This window comes from Diadema antillarum, unplaced genomic scaffold, assembly GCF_040938485.1.
Source record: "Diadema antillarum isolate AM-2024a unplaced genomic scaffold, OU_Dant_1.0 seq00000513_RagTag, whole genome shotgun sequence".
NCBI classification, from domain to species: domain Eukaryota; kingdom Metazoa; phylum Echinodermata; class Echinoidea; order Diadematoida; family Diadematidae; genus Diadema; species Diadema antillarum.
The window spans coordinates 161,869-182,500 of NW_027271467.1; the positions used below are offsets into that span (position 1 = coordinate 161,869).

The 20,632-nt window shown below is 39.0% G+C and overlaps 1 protein-coding gene across 1 annotated transcript in view; it reads right to left on the bottom strand.

The window, feature by feature from the left end:
* LOC139734217 (deoxynucleoside triphosphate triphosphohydrolase SAMHD1-like) overlaps positions 1-20,632 on the bottom strand; it is a 22,038-nt gene continuing 1,406 nt past the window's right edge. The window contains exons 3-16 of the mRNA XM_071645020.1: positions 19,273-19,339; positions 18,809-18,887; positions 16,949-17,109; positions 14,953-15,068; positions 14,066-14,136; positions 12,186-12,332; positions 8,217-8,438; positions 7,580-7,671; positions 6,722-6,781; positions 4,839-5,034; positions 3,224-3,316; positions 2,326-2,430; positions 643-780; positions 1-117 (exon numbers count right to left, since the gene is read on the bottom strand). Coding sequence (XP_071501121.1) covers positions 1-117; positions 643-780; positions 2,326-2,430; positions 3,224-3,316; positions 4,839-5,034; positions 6,722-6,781; positions 7,580-7,671; positions 8,217-8,438; positions 12,186-12,332; positions 14,066-14,136; positions 14,953-15,068; positions 16,949-17,109; positions 18,809-18,887; positions 19,273-19,339 — 1,664 coding nt within the window. The remainder of the gene's footprint in view (positions 118-642; positions 781-2,325; positions 2,431-3,223; positions 3,317-4,838; positions 5,035-6,721; positions 6,782-7,579; positions 7,672-8,216; positions 8,439-12,185; positions 12,333-14,065; positions 14,137-14,952; positions 15,069-16,948; positions 17,110-18,808; positions 18,888-19,272; positions 19,340-20,632) is intronic.

Below are 20,632 nucleotides of genomic sequence, written 5' to 3' on the forward strand. Positions count from 1 at the left end.
CTAGAATCTGTCCACAAGGTTCGTCTTTGACTTCTTTGTAGGAGGTGGATCATCTTCGCCGTTTTTCTCTCCCTCTTGCTTGAAGGGTGTCATCGCTGGATCCAACATATTTCCAGGCTGGAAGATTTGAGATAGACAGAGAAAAATGCAAAATGTTTAAAATCAGAAAATGTTATGAGATTGAACACAATTTGCTTCACAAGCTGGTACCTTGTAACGTTAGGCGCACAATAATACCCACTGCATGGTATGTATAAGTTCTATGAAGCTCATTCTAGTTGATTTGTGGAGAAGTAAACTCCAGTTCAAAAAAAAAGTTGATTGGACAAAATCAGTGAAATATAAGAGCCCCTGGGTGTGTGATAATCATTTAAGTTTCAAGACAACTTTAATCCTGACACAACCTTCTTAGAGCACCATGTGATGATATGTCATTAACTGAATTCAAAGTACTTATTCAGGGGCTGCACATATACAAATACCTAGAAGTATTTTTCTCCCAAATGGTGTGTCTGCACACAATAATATTCACTTGTTCCAACCCTGCTGCTGTCACAAACAACATATATTCCCCCTGTATACATATATTTGTATATCAGTGGAGTGGAAGACATTAATCCAAGTGCAGTTGAGGAATGGTACCTTTGGCTTTCCGAAGCCTTGGTCTTCACACCACTTGTAAAAGCACCTTTCCGCCTTTTGTAGGCTCTTGGCATCGCGGTGCTTGCAGTAGAGGCGGATGTAGCGGTCTACAAAGTTCTCTGGCAACATCTGAGACACCTGCAACAAACATAGAAACAAACGTAAAACGAGATGTGAGACAGACGCACAGATGGACACACAACCGGATGGACAACCAGGATAAAAGCCTGCAGCATCGTTCAGTGCTGAGGCATTACAATGAGGTAGTGTGGTGTGAAGGTTTAGTTTCTTTTTTCTCCAATATTCCTAAATTCATTGCTAACTAGAAAAGCACTCTGAGAGCGCAGACCTCCGCCAAGCAGCTACTTTCCACCGATGATCTTGCTCTTCCCAAAGAGATTTTTCTCCTCTCCACCACTGAGGAAAAGCTCTTTGGGCTCTTCCATAGAGATTGATTTCCACCCATAGGTATACATGCTGAAAATCGCCTGATTTCCCAATTTAGAAGCCTTTGTTACGTCATAAACCCTCAGCTGCGCGGCATGCCTCGCCCTAGCAGAAAGTGGAGCACGTACGCACTTTAGTGCGCGTATGTTTACCTCAATAATTCGCAGCGTAGACTCCCAAGTTCATTGACCCCACCTGCCAAAATATCGAAAATCCTTCATAAATTCCCCAAAAATTGTCGGATCACTACCAAAATTTAATCATCTGTTACCTGTGTCATTCTCAACCTTTCCTGTAAGTTTCATCCAAATCCGTTATCTACTTTTTGAGTTATTTTGCACACGGACAAACAAACTAACTAACAAACCAACGGTAGCGAAAACATAACCTCCTCCCTTGGCAGAGGTAACAAACTCTGTGGTCAATGGTACAGTGGATTTTTAATTCTTTCTAGTAATAATATTGTCACTGAAATACATGTATCCTTTGACCACTTGCTGGTGGTTTACAAAACTTCTTTACAAGATGTGTTGATATCAAACCCAAATTCCTGTAGTCTCCATTCTGAAATGTCTTTACATTTTTTTTTTCATTTTTTACAATATTTCTTTATTGTTGAATTTATGCCCCTGATTTCAACCAATCAGAATCAAGGATAAATCAAATGAGGTATATAATACTGTAAAAGTATACATTTTTTGAGCTGTTTTTTTTTTTTTTTTTTTTTTTTTTTTTTTGAATTTTGCATATTTTTAACTCCATGGAATCAGGACATTAACTACTGGAACATGTCATGCAAAAATGTTCGCATGCATTTATTTTTGCACTAGCTTCTGGTTGCGCGAAATGCGGCAAAAATTTCCACTTTTACAGAAGTGTCTGGCTCAAGGGGACAAGCACTGTGGCAGTATGCATTCAAGACATTAATTCCCTACTTTGAACCTGCCACAGGAGGCCAAATGCAGCACACACTAGCTGCTCTGGGCCCCCTTTTATTAAAAGATATCGATTTTAAATTTCCTTAACACACAGGCTGCCATAGACTTATGATAGAAATAAACTATATAATCAATTACAACTGTTCATAAAACAGGGCCCTGCACTAATTTTAGGTTTCTCTCTTTGCTCTCTTGTTGTTGCAGTTGTTGCTGTTTTCAAAATCAGCCACACTGGATTCCTATCACCGACCCCACAAATGCACACACAAGTTCATTCGCGGCAAGAGTTTCCCCCTACCTGGCCTTTGCGGATCATGATTGCCTTGGAGGGATCCTCCTTGGAATAGAACCGAACATAGTCCACTGGGTTCTGGTTCCCCATGCCATAGTCCAGTTTGACCACCTGTGAAAGGCCGATGGAGATTTCAGTAATGTGGTCATAAGACTCAATTGCTTATAGAAAGAGACATATTACAATATTATGATAATCTAAATTACATGTGTAGGACTTATAATGATGAATGTTAGCTATTAGAAATACTATACTACTATGCATACACAAACACACACAAATATGGGCACTAAACTAATACCTTCAAATACATGCATGTACATATTGATACAGTAGTTTGAACCTGTGATATTTGGAATATGTTTCATTTTCATGCAACTACTGTAAAACACAATATTTTCGCGGCATGAAATTTTCGTGAATTGGAGCCGATGGCCTTTTTTCCTGACATGTATTTTTTGCGAGTTGCCTCTAACATTCAATGCGTATAGTGTAGACAAGAACTTTCAAATGCATTTTGATTTCGCAAATCTTAGCTCGAAATTCGTGAGATTAAAATGCACACGAAAATTTTTCGTTTTAGAACATTTTCTCCTGATAGCATCTTACACACAGACAACATGACCAAAAACTTGTAGAATCCCATTTCTTGGATTTCTAGACTGCTCTAAACACATTATGCTTTTCTTCTGCAAAATTACAGGAGATTTAAATCATAAAAACAAACTGCCCATTAACATGAAGCAGTTGGATGAGAAGTTAAGTGACTTTTGGATACAACATGTGAACAAAAGAAGTATATGAACAGCTGACTTCCAGGAGCAACAGAAAGCATGGTCTCAAATCCTCAACTTCTCTCTACTCTGTTCTACCCACTACTCATGCCTCCTGCCCTGACACTTACATGAACAATCAAGTCATCAAGGTCTAACTGGGGTCCACCAAGCTCTTCATCAGACAGCGCAGTGCAGATCTGCTTGCAGATTTCAAATTCACTCTGACAGAGAGAGGTGCAAGAAATTAAATTGTTGGTCATTCGTTGTTTGCAAAGGGGGAAAAAATAAGTAAATGGGGAGTACTAACAGATGCACAGACAAAATGCATCTAATCTTGGAAGTCACTGCGGACAACAGGCTACTTCAGATGGTGGGCACTTCACTAACAGGCAAACTACACAAGGGGGTTAGCAAAAAGTAATAGAGAAAATAAGATAAACTTCAAAATGTCAAAGTATCTGGAAACAGTGAAATATTCTTATGACATCATAACAATATGACCACACCTTTATCTACAATTAGGAGACTCCCTAGCCATTCTTCATTGTGACAATAAGTTTTAGAAAATGTAATCAAAGTCTCTGACTTTAAACAATACAGAAATGATTTTCAAAACTAGATCTGAACATATGTGTCATACCATGTCACCAACATATCCCCCCCCCCCCAAAAAAAAAAAAAAAAAAATCCATTGGGTGATTAAATCACTTTCTTTTACCCTCTAACCCCTCCAGATGTAAGGGATCAGCAATGCCTCTGCGATCTTCACTAAAGGTGACCAGAACAGATTTGATAATGATAGTTAATTTGGGGTATATTCCTGCATGTACTTCATGGCGGCCCTTTCAGATTGTGTTTTTGCACGGAACTGTGTTCATATCTCTCTTCACTAGCTAAACATTACTGTAAAGAGACAGAGTATATACATACAATAGAACATGAATCTGATGTAGGTAATATAGCCATTACACCATGGGGGTTCACAAAAAGTTTGTTGAAGCAAAAAAGGACTAGAGGATATTTTTTTCCTAAACATCTGTAGCTGCAAGATATGTCAAGGGGTAAAGTTCAAGTGCAGGAGGTCTACAGCGTAATGGCATGGAGTTAATTATGCATCGCAAAGACAAGTTTTAACTCCAAAGACAAATCTGCAATCATGTTGGACGGAAGGGTTAGCAAGCTAGTAATGGCAAAGCAGTGTGATACTTGAAGTGGGCATCACGACCAGTGACATGAACTGGATGTAAATCATGTAGCATTTCAGCCAACTTCCTCTTCATATGGCACAATGTGCCTGGTTGATATTGTTTGCTGACTATTGGCAGTAACCTGGGGCGAACTACAAGGGGTCTGCATCATTCCCCGATTTTTCTTGTGAGGGTGGGTAGGTGGACCACTTCATTGGGTTAGCACCCTGCTCTTTATGATGAATGAATGAAGTGGGATCTTTTATGCCCATGAGTTGTGACTAACTCACACACAAGACCTCCATTAAATGTCCTATCTCAGGGACAGAGTGCTTTGCCTCCTACAAGACGGGATGGTATGATTACACACAACATTGCTCTGCTAGACTCTGGGAATCAAATCCAGGTCATTTGGATTGGGAGGCAGAAGCATTTTCGACTGAGCTAAATCACCACAGACACCTGCTATGAGCTGAGCAGTTTCATTAGTCCTCAATCCATTGCATTGTGGCACAGTTTGTTTAAGATTGACACTCCCATTCCATGCTTGCCTAACCTCCAGTTTGGTGGTCCCAGGGGGCTGTGACTGGCCCACACACTTGTACAGCTGTCTGGTGAGGACCTTCTGGATGATGCCACGGGATTCCTCCAGCTCGGGGGAGCGAGAGAAGATGATGTGTTCGAGGACGCTGTCCGTCACCTGGGTGTACGCGTGCATGTCGTCCAGAGACTCCGACATCGTCAGCGGCTTTCTGTTACATGGCAGAGTGCATGTAAATATAGTAATAGTACGACCTTGAACATGTTGCTACTTACAGTCAAACCTGTCTATAGCGGCCACCCAAGGGAGACGAAAAAAGTGGCTGTTATAGACAGGTGGCTGCTAAGGCAGGTTTGACTGTATTTATATCTTTACATTACTGATAATGATAATGATAATCATAAATAAAAATTGATTACAATGCTAGTACCAGACATTCCTTTGATTAAATCCATACAACTGTATTTTGAGACACTTTTGATAAATGAAAAGTCCCCGCCCAATACTGTAATCAATCACAAGTCCATTTGAATTGGCTTTGCAAACTATTGTACATCAAATGAATGTAAGTGTCATTATCTTGACAATCATTTTATTGCTAGTTAATAAGAAATTTGGGGTCAATTTGATGAGTGGGTAATTTTGCTGTTGCTGATATTGCTTAGAAACAAAGACCAGGTTGGCATGATGATATCAAATCTCTGCAACAAGTTTCAACATGTTGAACTATCAACTGCACTATTCAAAGTGTGATGTCACAACATGCTCATTCCAACTTGAAAAGTTTGGTTAGAAGGCTTTATGTGGGCATATCCACGTAATCTGAAGAAAAATAATCAAATTTTTAATAAAATATATGGCATGTATCTAAACATTCATTCAGCCACACTATTGTTGAGGGTATTATAAATTAACCCTATTCTAACTGGGGGGGGGGGGGGGGGGTCAATTTGACCCCCCCCCCTAGACATTTCGCGCCGCGATTCCACAATGCGCAAAGATTTTGCAGCGTCGTTTCATGACTTTTTTCTTTGAAGTCTCCCGCATATTTTGAGACCAAATTTGCGAGTCCGGGTACACCGTTCTGAAGTTACATAATGTTTTGCATATGCATGTCAACCCGAAAATGGCTCAAATTCATGATATCGTGTGCAAATCCAATGCAAATTGTGTTTTTTGGTTAAATTGATATAAATTAGATTATTTCAACTTTAAACATTGAAATTAATCAATTTTAATGTAGATAAGCTTGAAAAAGTGCCTGCAACAAATTTTGGCCAAAAAACAATAGAAAACAAAAGGTCAAAAAAAACAACGAAATACATAAGAAATTAACAAAACAATAAAAAACAAAAGAAACTGATTTTGATTGCGCTATTTTTTACAAGAAAATTGTTCAATGTGTCTTGAGGAACTCTTACACAAAAATTTAGCAATCATTCAGTCTTTTTAATGGAGTTATAGGTGAACATATGATTTCATGCATAAATTTGCATAATTAATTTACTAAAAATAGAAAATCAAAATTTTTCTTTTGTATGACCATGTAATCTTGTAGTTGACATCCGGCTCTATGTTCAGGCAAAATTTTGCGGCGATCGCGCGATCGGCGGCCGAGATCTGAAGGAGGAGTCAAATTGACCTCCCCCTGTAAAAACTTGGTCTCAAATAGCCCAGTTAGAATAGGGTTAAGACAAGTCAATATGTATTTGTATTGCATAGGTCCTTTAAAGTCAACATAAACATGGAAGGGCATTCCACTCTGAACACGTGCGAGGACATCGTGCCAGCAAACCTTCAATGTAACTCATTCTTTGTGCCACGAATATTCTAACATCTGTGCAACATTTCCACATCTTGGGATGAAATCAAAATCAATAGAAGCCTTGAAAACATACCCATCTTTTCCTGGAAACAACCTCAGGTGTGAATCAGCCTTGACTAGAGCCTCTACTATCCTGAACACATACAAAAACACACACAAATCAAACCAAAGAAAAAAAAAAAAGAAAGAGAAGAAGAATAAATATGAAACTTCAAACAGGATACATTGGGGAAAAAGTAGTTTAGGGATTTTCCATGCCTACCACACAGATATCCGTCACTGCATGTTTTGGATTCTGTCATAATTTGTTCTGAAATAACCAGTTTTCTGTCAATGTTTTCCTTTAAAGTTCAAAGAAACCATATTGAGAAGTCTTTAATTGCTCAATTCCATGAAAAAAGAAGACTGTTACCATATCTTCTGTTCAAGCCCCAAGCTAGATGCTATTGCAAAATGAGTATTGAAATGCCTTAGTATACTGCAACAATGGCCCATGCTTTAAAGATTACATCAGAAATAATCACATATGTACATATCAATTTAATTAGTTTGAACTTGATCTATTCAATTCAATTCAATTCAAATGAAATTTTAATTCCATAACACATGTTTGTTATCAATACAGATTAAAAAACACCTAATTCACACCTAATTTCATCAGATTCTACCTCACAATAAAATAATATAGAGCCATGACCATGTAATGACATTTTTCTTATCTATTTTCCAAGTTTCCTAAATTGGGTAGTCAAAGGCATGTGCTTGGAAGGCACTGTATACCTGTCAGGAAATTGGATTGGAATGATCATATGATAGTGGACCATAATTAATTGTCAAGTTCTCCAAAAAACTCTCACTCGTGAGGAAAAATCTTTCCAAAAAATGCATGATTCACTCATAACAAGGTCTGGCAGGAGACATATTTACTCACATGGTCTCTATGATTTTGTTGACTTTGTGCTGGTATGCCCTCCGGTGTAAGGTGTTCCTTGTGTGGAACATGTCATACAGATTGCCAACTTCCTGAATAAGAGTTAAACCAAAGATGGCAAACAAACATCAAGCACATAGTGATACATAACTATGTCAGGTCTTTCATTTAAATTTCACAATCACAGATATACTGAAAGAGTGTGTAGTTTTATCTCTCACATTAATGTTCCGTTTGATTTGAGTCATATATCAATACAAAGCTCTAGAGACACTTAGAATCACAGTGGACAATAATTTTCTGAGCTTAATCTTCCTTCAAAATCACATGCCCCACGCAAACAGCAATGAGTATTATTCCGTCCTGAACAGTGTATTTTTGGTGGAAAACAGCATTTTGCCTTTCCTGCAACAGACATGTCTAGTGACACAAGTTGGCATCTCTCTGCGCATCACTCTCTCTAAGGTAGTGTGAAAGTAATAACTGTCAAAGGTTATAGGGTAGGTGCAGCAGTGGTTCAGACTTTTAAATTGTCACCAAAAACCACAAAGGTGGCTGATATTCTTAATGAGAGTAATAAATAGTTTTCTGACTTTACTTTAAATGGATTTTCAGAGTAAAAAAGACTGAAAATGACCTTGTCCCTGCTGCATATCTGCATCTCTCCGTCCACTTCAAGTACCCTGGCAAAGGTCATGAACCGCCAGTGATCAAAGCTGTTGGCGATCCCCAGGTTGTGACAGTCACGGGCAAAGTAGTCCCACTTGTCCACGTCGATCCCGTTGCGTTTGTTGGCCACGATCTCGTAGAGGTAGCACTTCATCTTGCCCCGCCCCTTGTATGCCCAATTCTCTGCACCCTATCAATGCATGGAACAATGGAGTGAAGAATTACTATGGCACACACTAAGGTCACAGTATTTCTGAAGTTTCTGATGTTCTTCATGTTTCCATGTTACTAATTTGACTAACAAAAGACACTGCAGGGAAACATGCAAGGTATGCTCAGTCTAGGGGAAGATGCATTCCAATGGGCTGAATGCATAAAACGAGCAATTGCTTGTAAGCAATTGCTTCAAGCAAAAGCACAAGCTCTTCTAGCAAAAGGTCTAGCTCAAGCAATTGCTTAAATCCATATGCATAACCTTTTGCTTGTGCCCATACCTTTTGCTTGTCCCGCACAAGCAACTGCTTGCGTTTTCAACAAAAGGAACATCACGCCTGTGCGAACACAAGAACAAAGGCGAGTGTGACAGCATGTATTTGAAAGGGGTGTGTGTGCGAAACATTTCCTGACATAGCAATAGAGCTATGAAATGGCACTCATAAATGCGCACACAGACGCACACACACATCTATATACACACACGTACTGGCTGATTCCCATCACTGCTTATAGAGATAGCCCGGATCTACCAGATCTCACGTGGAGAGAGGTCTCCTTGCTCTCCACCGAAGTCAGACATATACCTGTTTTTCGTGCTGACCACTGGACATTCCCGTTGTTGAAATGAAAAAGTTTCTAACACTGCTAGAGAGTAATTTCTTGTAGATTTATACCACTCCTGCACAAGTGTGGTCTTTCTTGTATGAATGTGAAAATGATACTTAAAAGAGAACGTCCAAGTTAAGCAAAAGCTCAAGTTCATTTTACAGAGCTTGGAAAATCGTAAGCAATTGCTAGCAAGAACAAGCAAAAGGTATGTTTTATGCATACGTTTTTAAGCAAACGCTTGGTCTCTAAGCAATTGCTTGTGGGCAGCAAGTAATTGCTTGTTCTTGCCAGCAAAAGCTTCTGCTCGCTTGTTTTTATGCATACGGATTCGAGTAAAAGGCTAGCACAAGCAATTGCTAGCGTTTATGCATTCGGCCCATTGTCTTTTTTGAAAAAAAAAAATCATATCAGTACTTTGGCAATGATTGAAAGATGAGGTCATGAGCAGAATCTTTGGGTGGAAGATTTTTTTATTTTTTATCTTTTTATTTATTTTTCATTTTCTGGTGAGCACACCCAAGTAATCTGAAGAAAAATAGTAGACAAATCATCATGGAAGGCATGTACTAGGTGTTTCAAAAAACATTTCCCACTTTTGATTCTTAATAATTCATAAACTATATATCAGATAACACTGTCAGTGATATGAGTAATAGCTGAATAGTGTACAATTTGGTTGGAGGTGGTTTGAATATGAAAACATAAATCAGTTTCATGAAATCCATGATTAATTTCACAGTTAGGTTCCAGATTTTGCTCTATTTTCAACCCTCTGTACAAAATTTCACTTTGCACAGGGGTCAATGGGTGTGTATGGGAGTGTGTGGTTACTCTAGTAACACCCTGACAATGGTCCTAAACAATGGTTAGGGTTTGAATGCTTCATTATCAATTTATTCATGAGAAATTCCCCTGTCATAACTAGTCTTTATTCAGCCTCTGGCAGTATCTGTGTAAAGTCAAACGCCTGCCGATACTGTCGTTGGGTCTCGACAGTGATCTCCCTACTTCTGAAAAACGAAATTACAATGAATACCTTCTGTTCTATCGTAAACATGGTGACAGGAAGCAAAGAAAATCAATTAGAGTATACACTTGTGTAAATGGAGCCTTAAATAAATCAACTGTGAAACATATCGCCCCAATGATAAATGCTGCTGAACTCTTTACCAAAAATGATTTCTTTTTATCAAAAAGCGAAAAATTTGTCAGACTATTTAATTAGTAGACAGTTGTATTAAAATGAGGAACTTTAGATCATTTATGCTTATTTATATCCCTAATTTAGTGATATGTGAAGCAAAAAATTGAAAATGATTGCCAGCTGGAACGGAATGTGGTGTTTGCAAGCACATGGAAACGTGTGCCTCCTTTTTCCATGTGCATGCAGTTTACCCTTTACTGTGCATGAATCCAGACTAGCAGTGCCCGGGGCAATCTACATGAATTATTGATTAAGCATTCATGTGCCTGGGAGCACCAGACTGACGCCTAGTCAACAGGTGGTTCAGGCATGTCTATTGTTCAGGGCCATTGTCAGCACACACTCACATACACATCATTGGTTCCTGTGCAAAGTTCATTTTTGTACAGAGGTTTAAAATTTGACCAAAATCTGAAACCTTACTTCAAAATCAATCTTAGATTTAATGAAACTGATTTATGCTTTCACATTCAAATTACCTTCAACCAAATTGTACACTATTCAGCTATTATTTATATCAATGACAGTTTTATCGGATGAATAGTTTTTGAGCTATCAATGATCAAAAGTGGGAAATGTTTTTTGAAACACCTAGTATGTATATATTTATTTTGCTACATATGAATATTGTTGAGGGTATCATGAATCAACAAACATCAACATGCACTGCACTGCAGAGGTCATTTAATACGAGAACTGGTTCCCTTTGTACCTGTAAACATGTGGGTTTGCAGCAACCAAATCACTGGGCATTCAGACGTAATGACACGCGCAAGATAATTTGGCCACAGTTGCAGGCAGACTTGGCCAAAAAACATGTTTGTTTTTTAATCAATTTCACTGAAGTATTCTATTAAAATGCTACCTGCAAGGAATCACATAATCATGCCTGTGATAATTAACAATAATAATAACAATAATAATTGATATGATTTATATAGCGCCAATCCACTCTGCAAAGTGCTCTAGGCGCGGAAGGAAGAGAAAGTGAAGGAGATAAAGGACATACAAATATCAAGTACATGTAATGAGTAGTCAAATTGAGGCTTTAAACAAGTGAGTTTTTAGACTGCTTTTAAAGGAGTCTTCAGAATACAGTTGCCTCTACTTAGTCGGGATGTCATGGAAGCAAAACCTTTGTCCCAATTGTCCCAATAACAAGATCAGAAATTGATGAGCCAACTGTACTTTGCATGAAGTTCAAAACATAAGCTTACACAACATAACATCACTTGCACACCCTCTGATATTACTAACGCACTTTGACTACTTGCTTAATTTTACACACCCTTTGAAGACATGTTTTCCCGTCACTCTTGATGACGAATTTTGTTTGATGAAGTCATAATGGGAGGTTGAGATGCAGGGATGCCAGTTAGAATGAAAGAGAAGGCCTGAAATACATCTTAATGAAGCTCCTTTGTACACGAAAAAGCCTGAACTTTGAAAATGCCAGGGCCTGAATTCAGGCTTTTGCCTGAAAACTGGCATCCTTGGAGATGCACAAATGTGAATGACAGCATAGTGTGCGGCGTTAAAGAATTAGGCCCAATTCCACATGGCAGGTAGCTTTTCAATGCATTTTCCAGGCAAATAAATCTTCAGTCACTGTTTAATACTCCTTCATGGACATCCTTGCAATGACTGCTAGGATATTCAATGATCATGGCTACATTTCTTAGTCAAAAACATATTCAACTTTCTTCCTCCAGGAAGATGAATCTATTACAAAGAAACTATTTTGAGTGTATATCTGATAAGAAATGTGTCTCATTTCAGCATTGAGAAATATATGTTTCAGGATTCTTTTTTAAAATCATTATTCTTTTAAGTGTGATATCATGTAGTTAAAGGGATTTTCTGAGTCCCTACCACATATCAGCAGCTTTACACAGCCCTTTCACACACCTGTTTACCGCCTTCTTTTTGTGGTCCCTCTATCTGCTCTCTGATGAAAACAAGGTCAGTTTCATCCAGTCCATTCTCCTTGAACACGGCTTCAAGTCCATTCTCTTTGATGAGGTGGTCAAACATTCGAACTGACAAGTGCTCATGCTGTGGTTGGGTAATGAAGAGACAAACGTAACAAATTTTTTTCATTTTTGGTGTGTGTGTGTGATTAAATTGTTTGAATCTCTGGAAATAAGTCAATTTCGACCACACTGTAAGAGTAATACATGAATATATGAATACAGAGGACTCCCATTATAACAAAGTCCTCGGGACCGGCAGATTTCTTTTTGTTACAACCAAATAAACAAACAATACAAAAACATAGAGCTGATAATTTTGCGACCTGGATATTTATTTCATTGTAACAGGAATTTCGTTATAACCATGTTCTTAATAATGGGAGTACACTGTGCACAAAATAAATGTTTGAGCAAAATCAACCACATTATTACTGATTTCTTGATTATCATACATTATCTCTACACTATTCATGACTGTTAATACGGAAAGGGAAAAGAAGTAATATACCTTATGCTGTCCTGCTATGGTTTAATTCATTCTATTTCAAGCTGTGCAAAGCTTTCTCATTTCACAAGTTGCAATATCAGTTCAAGGTCATGGACTGTTTGAGATACACCATGAATTACAGATATTGAAACCCATTCACTCAAATTCTTATATCATTCATCAGGGGAAAAAAAATCACGAGTAAAAATGAACACAACATGTAAACAGCCTAACACCAGGTTACACCACAAGATACTTTTTCGCGGAAAAGAGCAAAGTTGAAATAGGAATAAGGACTCAGGAGGGAAGACTACACAATTGTGGTACAGTAAGTAGTTAAACTCTCAACGAGATAAAGTCTCCACCACTTACTTTCAGTAGCCATTTTGTAAAATAGTAGTCACATTAAATACAGACTATCCTATTGTGACAAAATCCCAATAACCTGTGAAACGGTCCTTTCAGTTTATATAGTGTCATTTGAAGAGTGAGAGAAAAACATTATGACACAAACCTAGGCAGTGCAAGCAATACCATACTTTCAGAAATAGAAATCATTCACTTTGGTTGTTTTGCTGGGGTAGGTATGTTGAGAAAACATCAGCAAGTGCAAATTCTCCTTGTAACAAAGGGGGAAAAAAAGACACATTTGCAGTTATACCAAGCAATGATTACAAGCACTCAAGAATAATCTTCGACATCTGCATAAGCTCTCAACTCCCCTCAAACAAAATAACATTTCAGTGCTCTCCACAAAGACAGCACACAAAATTTGGCTTTCTATGAAATTACCTCCACTAAAGAAGGAGGTTATGTTTTCATTAGCATTTAGTTTGTTTGTTGTGTGCAAAATACCTCAGAAAGTTATGAACACATTTAAATGAAACTTCCCCTCCTCCCCCCCCCCCAAAAAAAAAAAAAAAAAAAATATATATATATAGAGAGAGAGAGAGAGACACAAGGAACAGATGAATAAATTTTGGTAGTGATCAAAGAATTTTTATGAATTTTTGGAGGATTTCTTATCTTTTGGCAGATAGGGTCAATGAACTTGGGATTCAAGCTTCGCATAATGGAGGTTTACAAACGCCCACCAAAGCAGATGCTCTGCTTGGGTGAGAAGCCACATGGCTGGAAGTTGATGACGTAAACAAAAGGCTTCTAAATTGGGAAACTGGGCAATTTTCAGCATGCGTACATGGGTGGAAATGAGCTGCTGGCTTGGTGGAGGTCAGTGCTCTCTGAGTGCTTTTATAGTGATACTTTTGCAACAACTGGCAGGCTCCTCAGGGGAAAAAAAATGAAACAAACTGTTAGATGTGGCTTACCTTCCATTTGATGTCTGGTCTGACTTGGGGGATAAAGAAGTTATCAAACATGTGGGAAAAGGGTCCATGACCTGCAAAATACAAAGAGAAAATTGTTTTAGTAGCATTAAACAATCAATACGAATTAACCATGAAGACAACTTGTTGACATCTAAGATCTTTAAAAATATGTACTTAATATTGATAATACATCATTAATTTTTTATTGTAAAATTTATATATGTCCTGGAGAAGGGGTTACACTCATGTCATCCTAACCAAGCCAACTGGTATTTCGTTGACAAATATTTAAAACAGTAACGATAATAAGTTTATAACAATACCAACAACGAAATAAATAATTATAACAGAAATAGAGCAATAATAATAACAACTTTGACTTGTGATAATGATTTTATATTGCAATTTAAATGATTAGATTCATGTCAAAGTGTTTTCACTCTTTACTCTTGTTAATTAAAAAAAAAAAGTGACATTGGACATAATCACATGTAACTTTGCACAACAATATCACTAATGGCTCACTATTGCAATTTCAATATAAACAGACCCAGAATGTAACTGGACTGAGAAATCTGTTTATATTCTGTCATAATGGCGACGGACGGTCAGTTTGCTCTGAAACAACAACCACTAAGCAGCTGTTCAGTTCCTAAAATTTTGCCAAGCTTGCTCAACCTCTTGTTAAAGCTACCCAGAGTAAATTCAAACAGTCCTTCTTAGCACTCTCGTATGGTGACACCGCAGACTCTTCACACGTACACATACCTCACATGGAAACCTTCAAATTCAAACAACATGACAACATTGTTACAGGATCCCCGGTAGGCAATGCCATACAGCTAATTGTGAGCCTTCCTGAACTGCATCAATGCACTTAAACTCACCCAAGTCATGGCATAAGCCGGCTATTTGCACGCACAACAGGTCTTTCGCCGTAATGCCCAGCTCTGGTTGTTTTCGCTTCAGAGTACGAATCAGCTCACCAGCTAGGAAAGCAACCCTGCATATCATGATTGATACCAAGACAGAATAAGATTTATAGAAGTGAAAAATGGCATATTACACAGATCACGATTACACTGACTCATTGTATTAACTTAGCTCAAACACTTCTGGTTCTAGAGAAAATCTTTAAAGATTACTAACTGGGGGTGAGCTGGGTCCCCCTGGGGCCCCCAAGGTGGGGCATGGTGCCCATTTGATGGAATTGAGATTCTATTCCCCTAGGGATGCTACCTGCCAAGTTTGTTGAAAATTCATCACAAGGTTTTCAAGAAGATGAAAATGTACAATTTAGGCCCCATTAAGACCCCTCTCCACCCCTTCCCCTGGGTCCCAAGGGGGGAGCCATTAATGCCACCATGAACAAACTTGAAACTACAGTCATCAATGTACTAACTCATAGTAATAACTTAGCTCCATCACTGCTGGTTCTAGAGAAGACAATTTTTTAAGATTCCTTAATTTTGGGGGGTTTGGGTCCCCCCTGGGGGCCCCCCAGGCGGGGCATGGTGCCCATTTGAAGAAATTGAGAACCTTTTCCCCTAGGGATGCTATCTGCCAAGTTTGGTCAAATGAAAATGTCAAAAGTTTATGCACGACACACGCCGGACAAAGAGCAATCGCAATAGCTCACTTGAGTGTGTGGTGTGTGTGTATATATACACATTTTACAACAACAAACTCAGTGAAATTCAATGCCATTGCCACATTCAAATCCATGATGTATTCATATCTCAGTTATACTGTGCTTACTACTACACAACAGTAATACATTAACACTAAACTGGACTTCATTTTTGCACACTTTTTTTTTCTTGAGTTTCTCACCACAACTAGTTTCATTCCAGAATCTATCTCATAACTATTCATATTTTGTTTTGTTTTGTTTTTGTTTTTGTTTTTTGCTTTGAGCTTTCACAAGATATGGTCTCAAATCAAATCAATTAATTAATATCTATGACCTACTATGGGCTATCCACCTCTGATGAACTGCTGTAGTTCAATGGGAAGAGAGGAGACAATACTATTAAACCACTTGCTTGAGCAAAATAAATACTAATGTGCAGTTAAAACAAATATCACTTGTATTTGTAATAGTGCTTCCACTCATATTCTTAATCTATGTCTTCCTCAATGTGTGTTCAATGAAGGTTATAATAACACACTGACATTTATCTAAATTTCTCTTCCCTCCCCCCCCCCCCCCCCCCGCCCCGCCCCATTTCCATTTCCCCCTTCCTTACTCCATCAATCCCCATCACTGATAAAGAACAGTTACAAAGGTCATATTACTGCAAAATGTGCCAAAACATGACACTCAAGTTTCTTTCAAACACAGGAAGGAAACAAAACAGTAGAGAAAACACGCGCTGCCTCGACCTATAACTTCCGCCAGCCTAGATTCATACCAGGACAGCTGCTTATTTAAGTGAACATACTGGCAACGGTAGCATCCTTCCATAATTGAAGTTGGAAATGACATGAGTCATATCACTCCTGCTTGGATTTGATTAATGCTAACCAGATGCAAACATACCCTCAGTTAGGGGATTTTTTTTTTTTGAGGGGGGGGGGGGGGGGGGGGGGGAGGTAACAAGATGAAATGTCATCTTTGGTTACATCAATTCTTCTGCTCTAGTTTGACAGAGCAAAAGTGCAAAATTCTAAGAGAAAAGTGCATTCACTTGAATGTACAGTCAAAATTGCATTATGTGCCACCTGTTCTGGGGGCATCTGACTTTACACAGTCATAACAAACACAACAAAACTACAGGAGAATAATAAAGTTTTAAAATCAAAGATGACGCCTGATCTTGTTACCCCTATTGTCTATTATGTATGCTCGCTCTTGGAGTGCAAAACAGCACACCACATTACCCCAGTGAGTGTTCAAATCTGTTGTGAGCTGCCCCGGGAAAGACAAAGTAGCTGCAGCCCAGTTGCTTGATGAAGCGCAGCCGTTGGAACTGGGGGGTGTCAATGATCCTGATCAGTAGGGGATGCAAATCGATGTGTCCATGCACAGGATCATTGAATACCTGATTAGTGACAAGACAGGTACCATCAGTCAGTCTAGGGTCTCATGTAGGGAATGTACTTTGGCATATTTTGACATACTTTGACAAATGACATTGTCGAGTTATATACAATTCCAGAACACACACAAAAAGAAAACAGTTTCAAGATGATGACATATATAGCATATTGCATTATACGCAGACAACTTTCACACACAAATCCCCTTCTACAGGTAAAAAATGGACTATATATGTGACCCGCCGCAACAAAAAGATCCGAAAGTCGCTAACGGCTGAGCTGAGAAAATCGAGTTTGAAGTTAGGTCATCAAAATCGGTCAACAGCATCAAATTTTCTGTTTTTGACATAGTTTCGTCTATCATCTGCTGAAATTTCGAAGCTAAATGATCAAAGAAAAGGCAAGAAATTAGCATTTTTCTGGGCCAAGATTTTCTGACTTTCAATGGAACAAAACCATGTAAGAAGATTTGGATTTAGCGCCGCGGATAGACTCCACCCCTAGCAACGAGTGAGTGATCTTATTGGTCAGTACATGGCATCCTCATTACTGATTGTTCGTGTGTAGACCGCTGGGGCTAAGCTTGAATGAACATCGCAGAGGTTGCTATGAGCATACCTTCTATTGTCAAGAGGTGAAAACTGTCTTACCTCCTTTTGATCACGATTGCGTCGGAGGGAAAACTTTCAAAGGCGGTTTTCTCGAAATGCTGATTTCCTAGACCATTCTACAATGTGTACATGCTCTCATAAAATCATTGATATTTCCGCAACGGAATGCTTTTATGAGTCATGTTATATATGAATTAAAGCGGAAGAGTTAGGGAATAGTGTCATATCATTTTCACAAAATCTGCCTCCCCCGACTTTCGGATACTTTTGTTGTAGCGGGTCACATATAATGTCTGTTTTCAACTTGAGGAGATTTGTGTGATAATCATGTCATCAGCTACCTGGTACGCTTCCAGCCCCACTACAAGGGTCCTAGGCAACATCTACTATGTTGTTCTATAGAAGTATCTATATTCATTTTAGTTCACTTGTTTTACTTCTAGATGGACAAAAGACAATGCTTCAAATGCAATAATTTTCAAACTTTAAAACCATGCACAAAGATATCATGATGTTCACTGCCTTGGTATTTGCGCATACAGTTTGTGGCAACTGCAAAATAGGAAAAGTTGAGCTAGTACACACATGTGAATGTCAGTAACACTGAGATTTGTAAAAACCTCTTTACAAGTGACAGCCAGGTTAGAATTTCTCAGCAACATTAAAGGGATGGTACAGTATTGGTGGAGGCGAGGATTGGGCTTTTAACTTTTTGCGAGATACCAAGAAACCACCTATGAAATAGTGCCGAGTACACCATTCTAAGACAAGTTCATAGTTTATTTGATGAAGATCGGTTTTATAATGGCTCAGACATCCAAAAACAAAGTAAAATAAAGCGATGGTAATAAAAGCTGGGTCCCACCTTTTATTAGGATTACTCTGTTTTGGGTATCTCAGCTATTTCAAAACCAAGTTTCATCAAATTAATGTTCAATGCCTCTTAAAATTACATGATCTTTTATATTTCATAGGAGGTTTCTCATTATCTCACCCAAAACTGTTAGAAACCTGAAAGTACATGTAGGTCTCAACCAAAACTATATGATCCCTTTAAGAGGGGGGAGGAGTAATTAAAGTAAAGTCTCACCTTTATTTTCAGCTCCTGGTCTTTTTTCTTGGTGAGTGCGTTTATTGCTTTTATGATCTTAATCCGATCTCCACAGGCACTGTGGCACAAAAACAAAAAGAAAACAAACACAGAGCACTAGATGTCAACAGGTCTTAGGCAAGATATTTGCATGCTATACAGATGAAGCCCTAACTTTAAAGATCTGCTAACCTAACCTTTGATTCCAATAAAAATGAAATTATTACATTCAATGGTCTGGCTCCTAACCACAAATTTTGGAGTGTTATGATGATCCTTGCCCTGAGTAAGAGAACTTGCCTTTGCCTGAGTCATCTGGTAAATTCAGGGCCCTCAGTTACTGTTCAATTCCTCCCAGACTTCTGCTGAGAATAAAAGTCTGAATGACTCACTCTCCGGCATCATCTTCCCTCATGCAAGAAAGAAATCAACAGATGATAAATCTGAAGTGTGTCAGATCTTACCTGATTCCCATACTTTTCAGTCTCTCATCTGTGATATCAAGTAGTAGGCTTCCTTCAATTTTTTCTCCTGGAGGTCGAGTGGATGGGGAGGGGAGGGGGGATTGGAGAAGAGTACAGGTATTCAACTCACCTCAGAGATGGGTATAGTATACAAAAGATACACATCACTGAAGGCATTAGCAAGAATTAACCACACAAAGTGTCATAAGAACAACTTAACATGCTTCAAAGGTACCGAGTATGGGTAACTATTCTAATGCCTGAACGAAATGTTTACTATTATTTTATAAAACAAGAGACCCGCGGGTCTAGCGCTCACCTGAGTATCGCAAGTTCACCTTTTACGCAGTCACTAATCTAAATTATTCACAGCTCTACCAAAATTTGACGAGGCATTCTCAAGTGGAAGATGAAAATGTACAATAAGGGCCCAATTTTTTCAAGATTCCTTAATTTGGGGGAATTGGGGCCCCCTGGGGCCCTCTGGGTGGGGCATGGTGCCCAGTTTGATAAATTGAGATCCTGACCACCTAGGGATGCTACCTGCCAAGTTTGACAAAAATCCATCATGAGGTTTTCAGGAAGAAGATGAAAATGTACAATTCAGGCCCCCATTTGGACCCTTCCAACCACCCCCCCCTACCCCCAAGAGGGGCACCCCTGGATCTCCTATGAACAAACTTGAAACTACAGTCATTAATGTACTCACTCATAGTATTATCTCAGCTCTATAACTTCTGATTCTAGAGAAGATTCTTAAAGATTCCTTCATTTGGGGGGTTTGGGCCCCCTGGGGGCCCCCTGGGCGGGGCATGGTGCCCATTTTAACAAATTGAGATCCTAACCCCCTAGGGATGCTACCTGCCAAGTTTGGTGAAAATGGGTCATGGGGTTCTCAAGAAGAAGATAAAAATGTACAATTTAGGCCCCATTAGGACCCCTCCTCACCCCCCCCCCCCCTGGGTCCCAAGGGGTGCACCCCTGATTCTGCCATGAACAAACTTGAAACTACAGTCATCAATGTGCTAACTCATAGTATTAACCTAGCTCTATCACTTCTGGTTCTAGAGAAGAAGATTTTTGCGGATTCCTTAATTTTGGGGGGTTTGGGCCCCCTGGGGGCCCCCTGGGTGGGTCATGGTGCCCATTTTAACAAATGGAGTTCCTAACCCCCTAGGGATGCTACCTGCCAAGTTTGGTGAAAATGGGTCATGGAGTTCTCAAGAAGAAGATGAAAATGTACAATTTAGGCCCCATTAGAACCCTTCCCCACCCCCCTCCCCTGGGTCCCAAGGGGGGCACCCCTGATTCTGCCATGAACAAACTTGAAACTACAGTCATCAATGTACTAACTCATAGT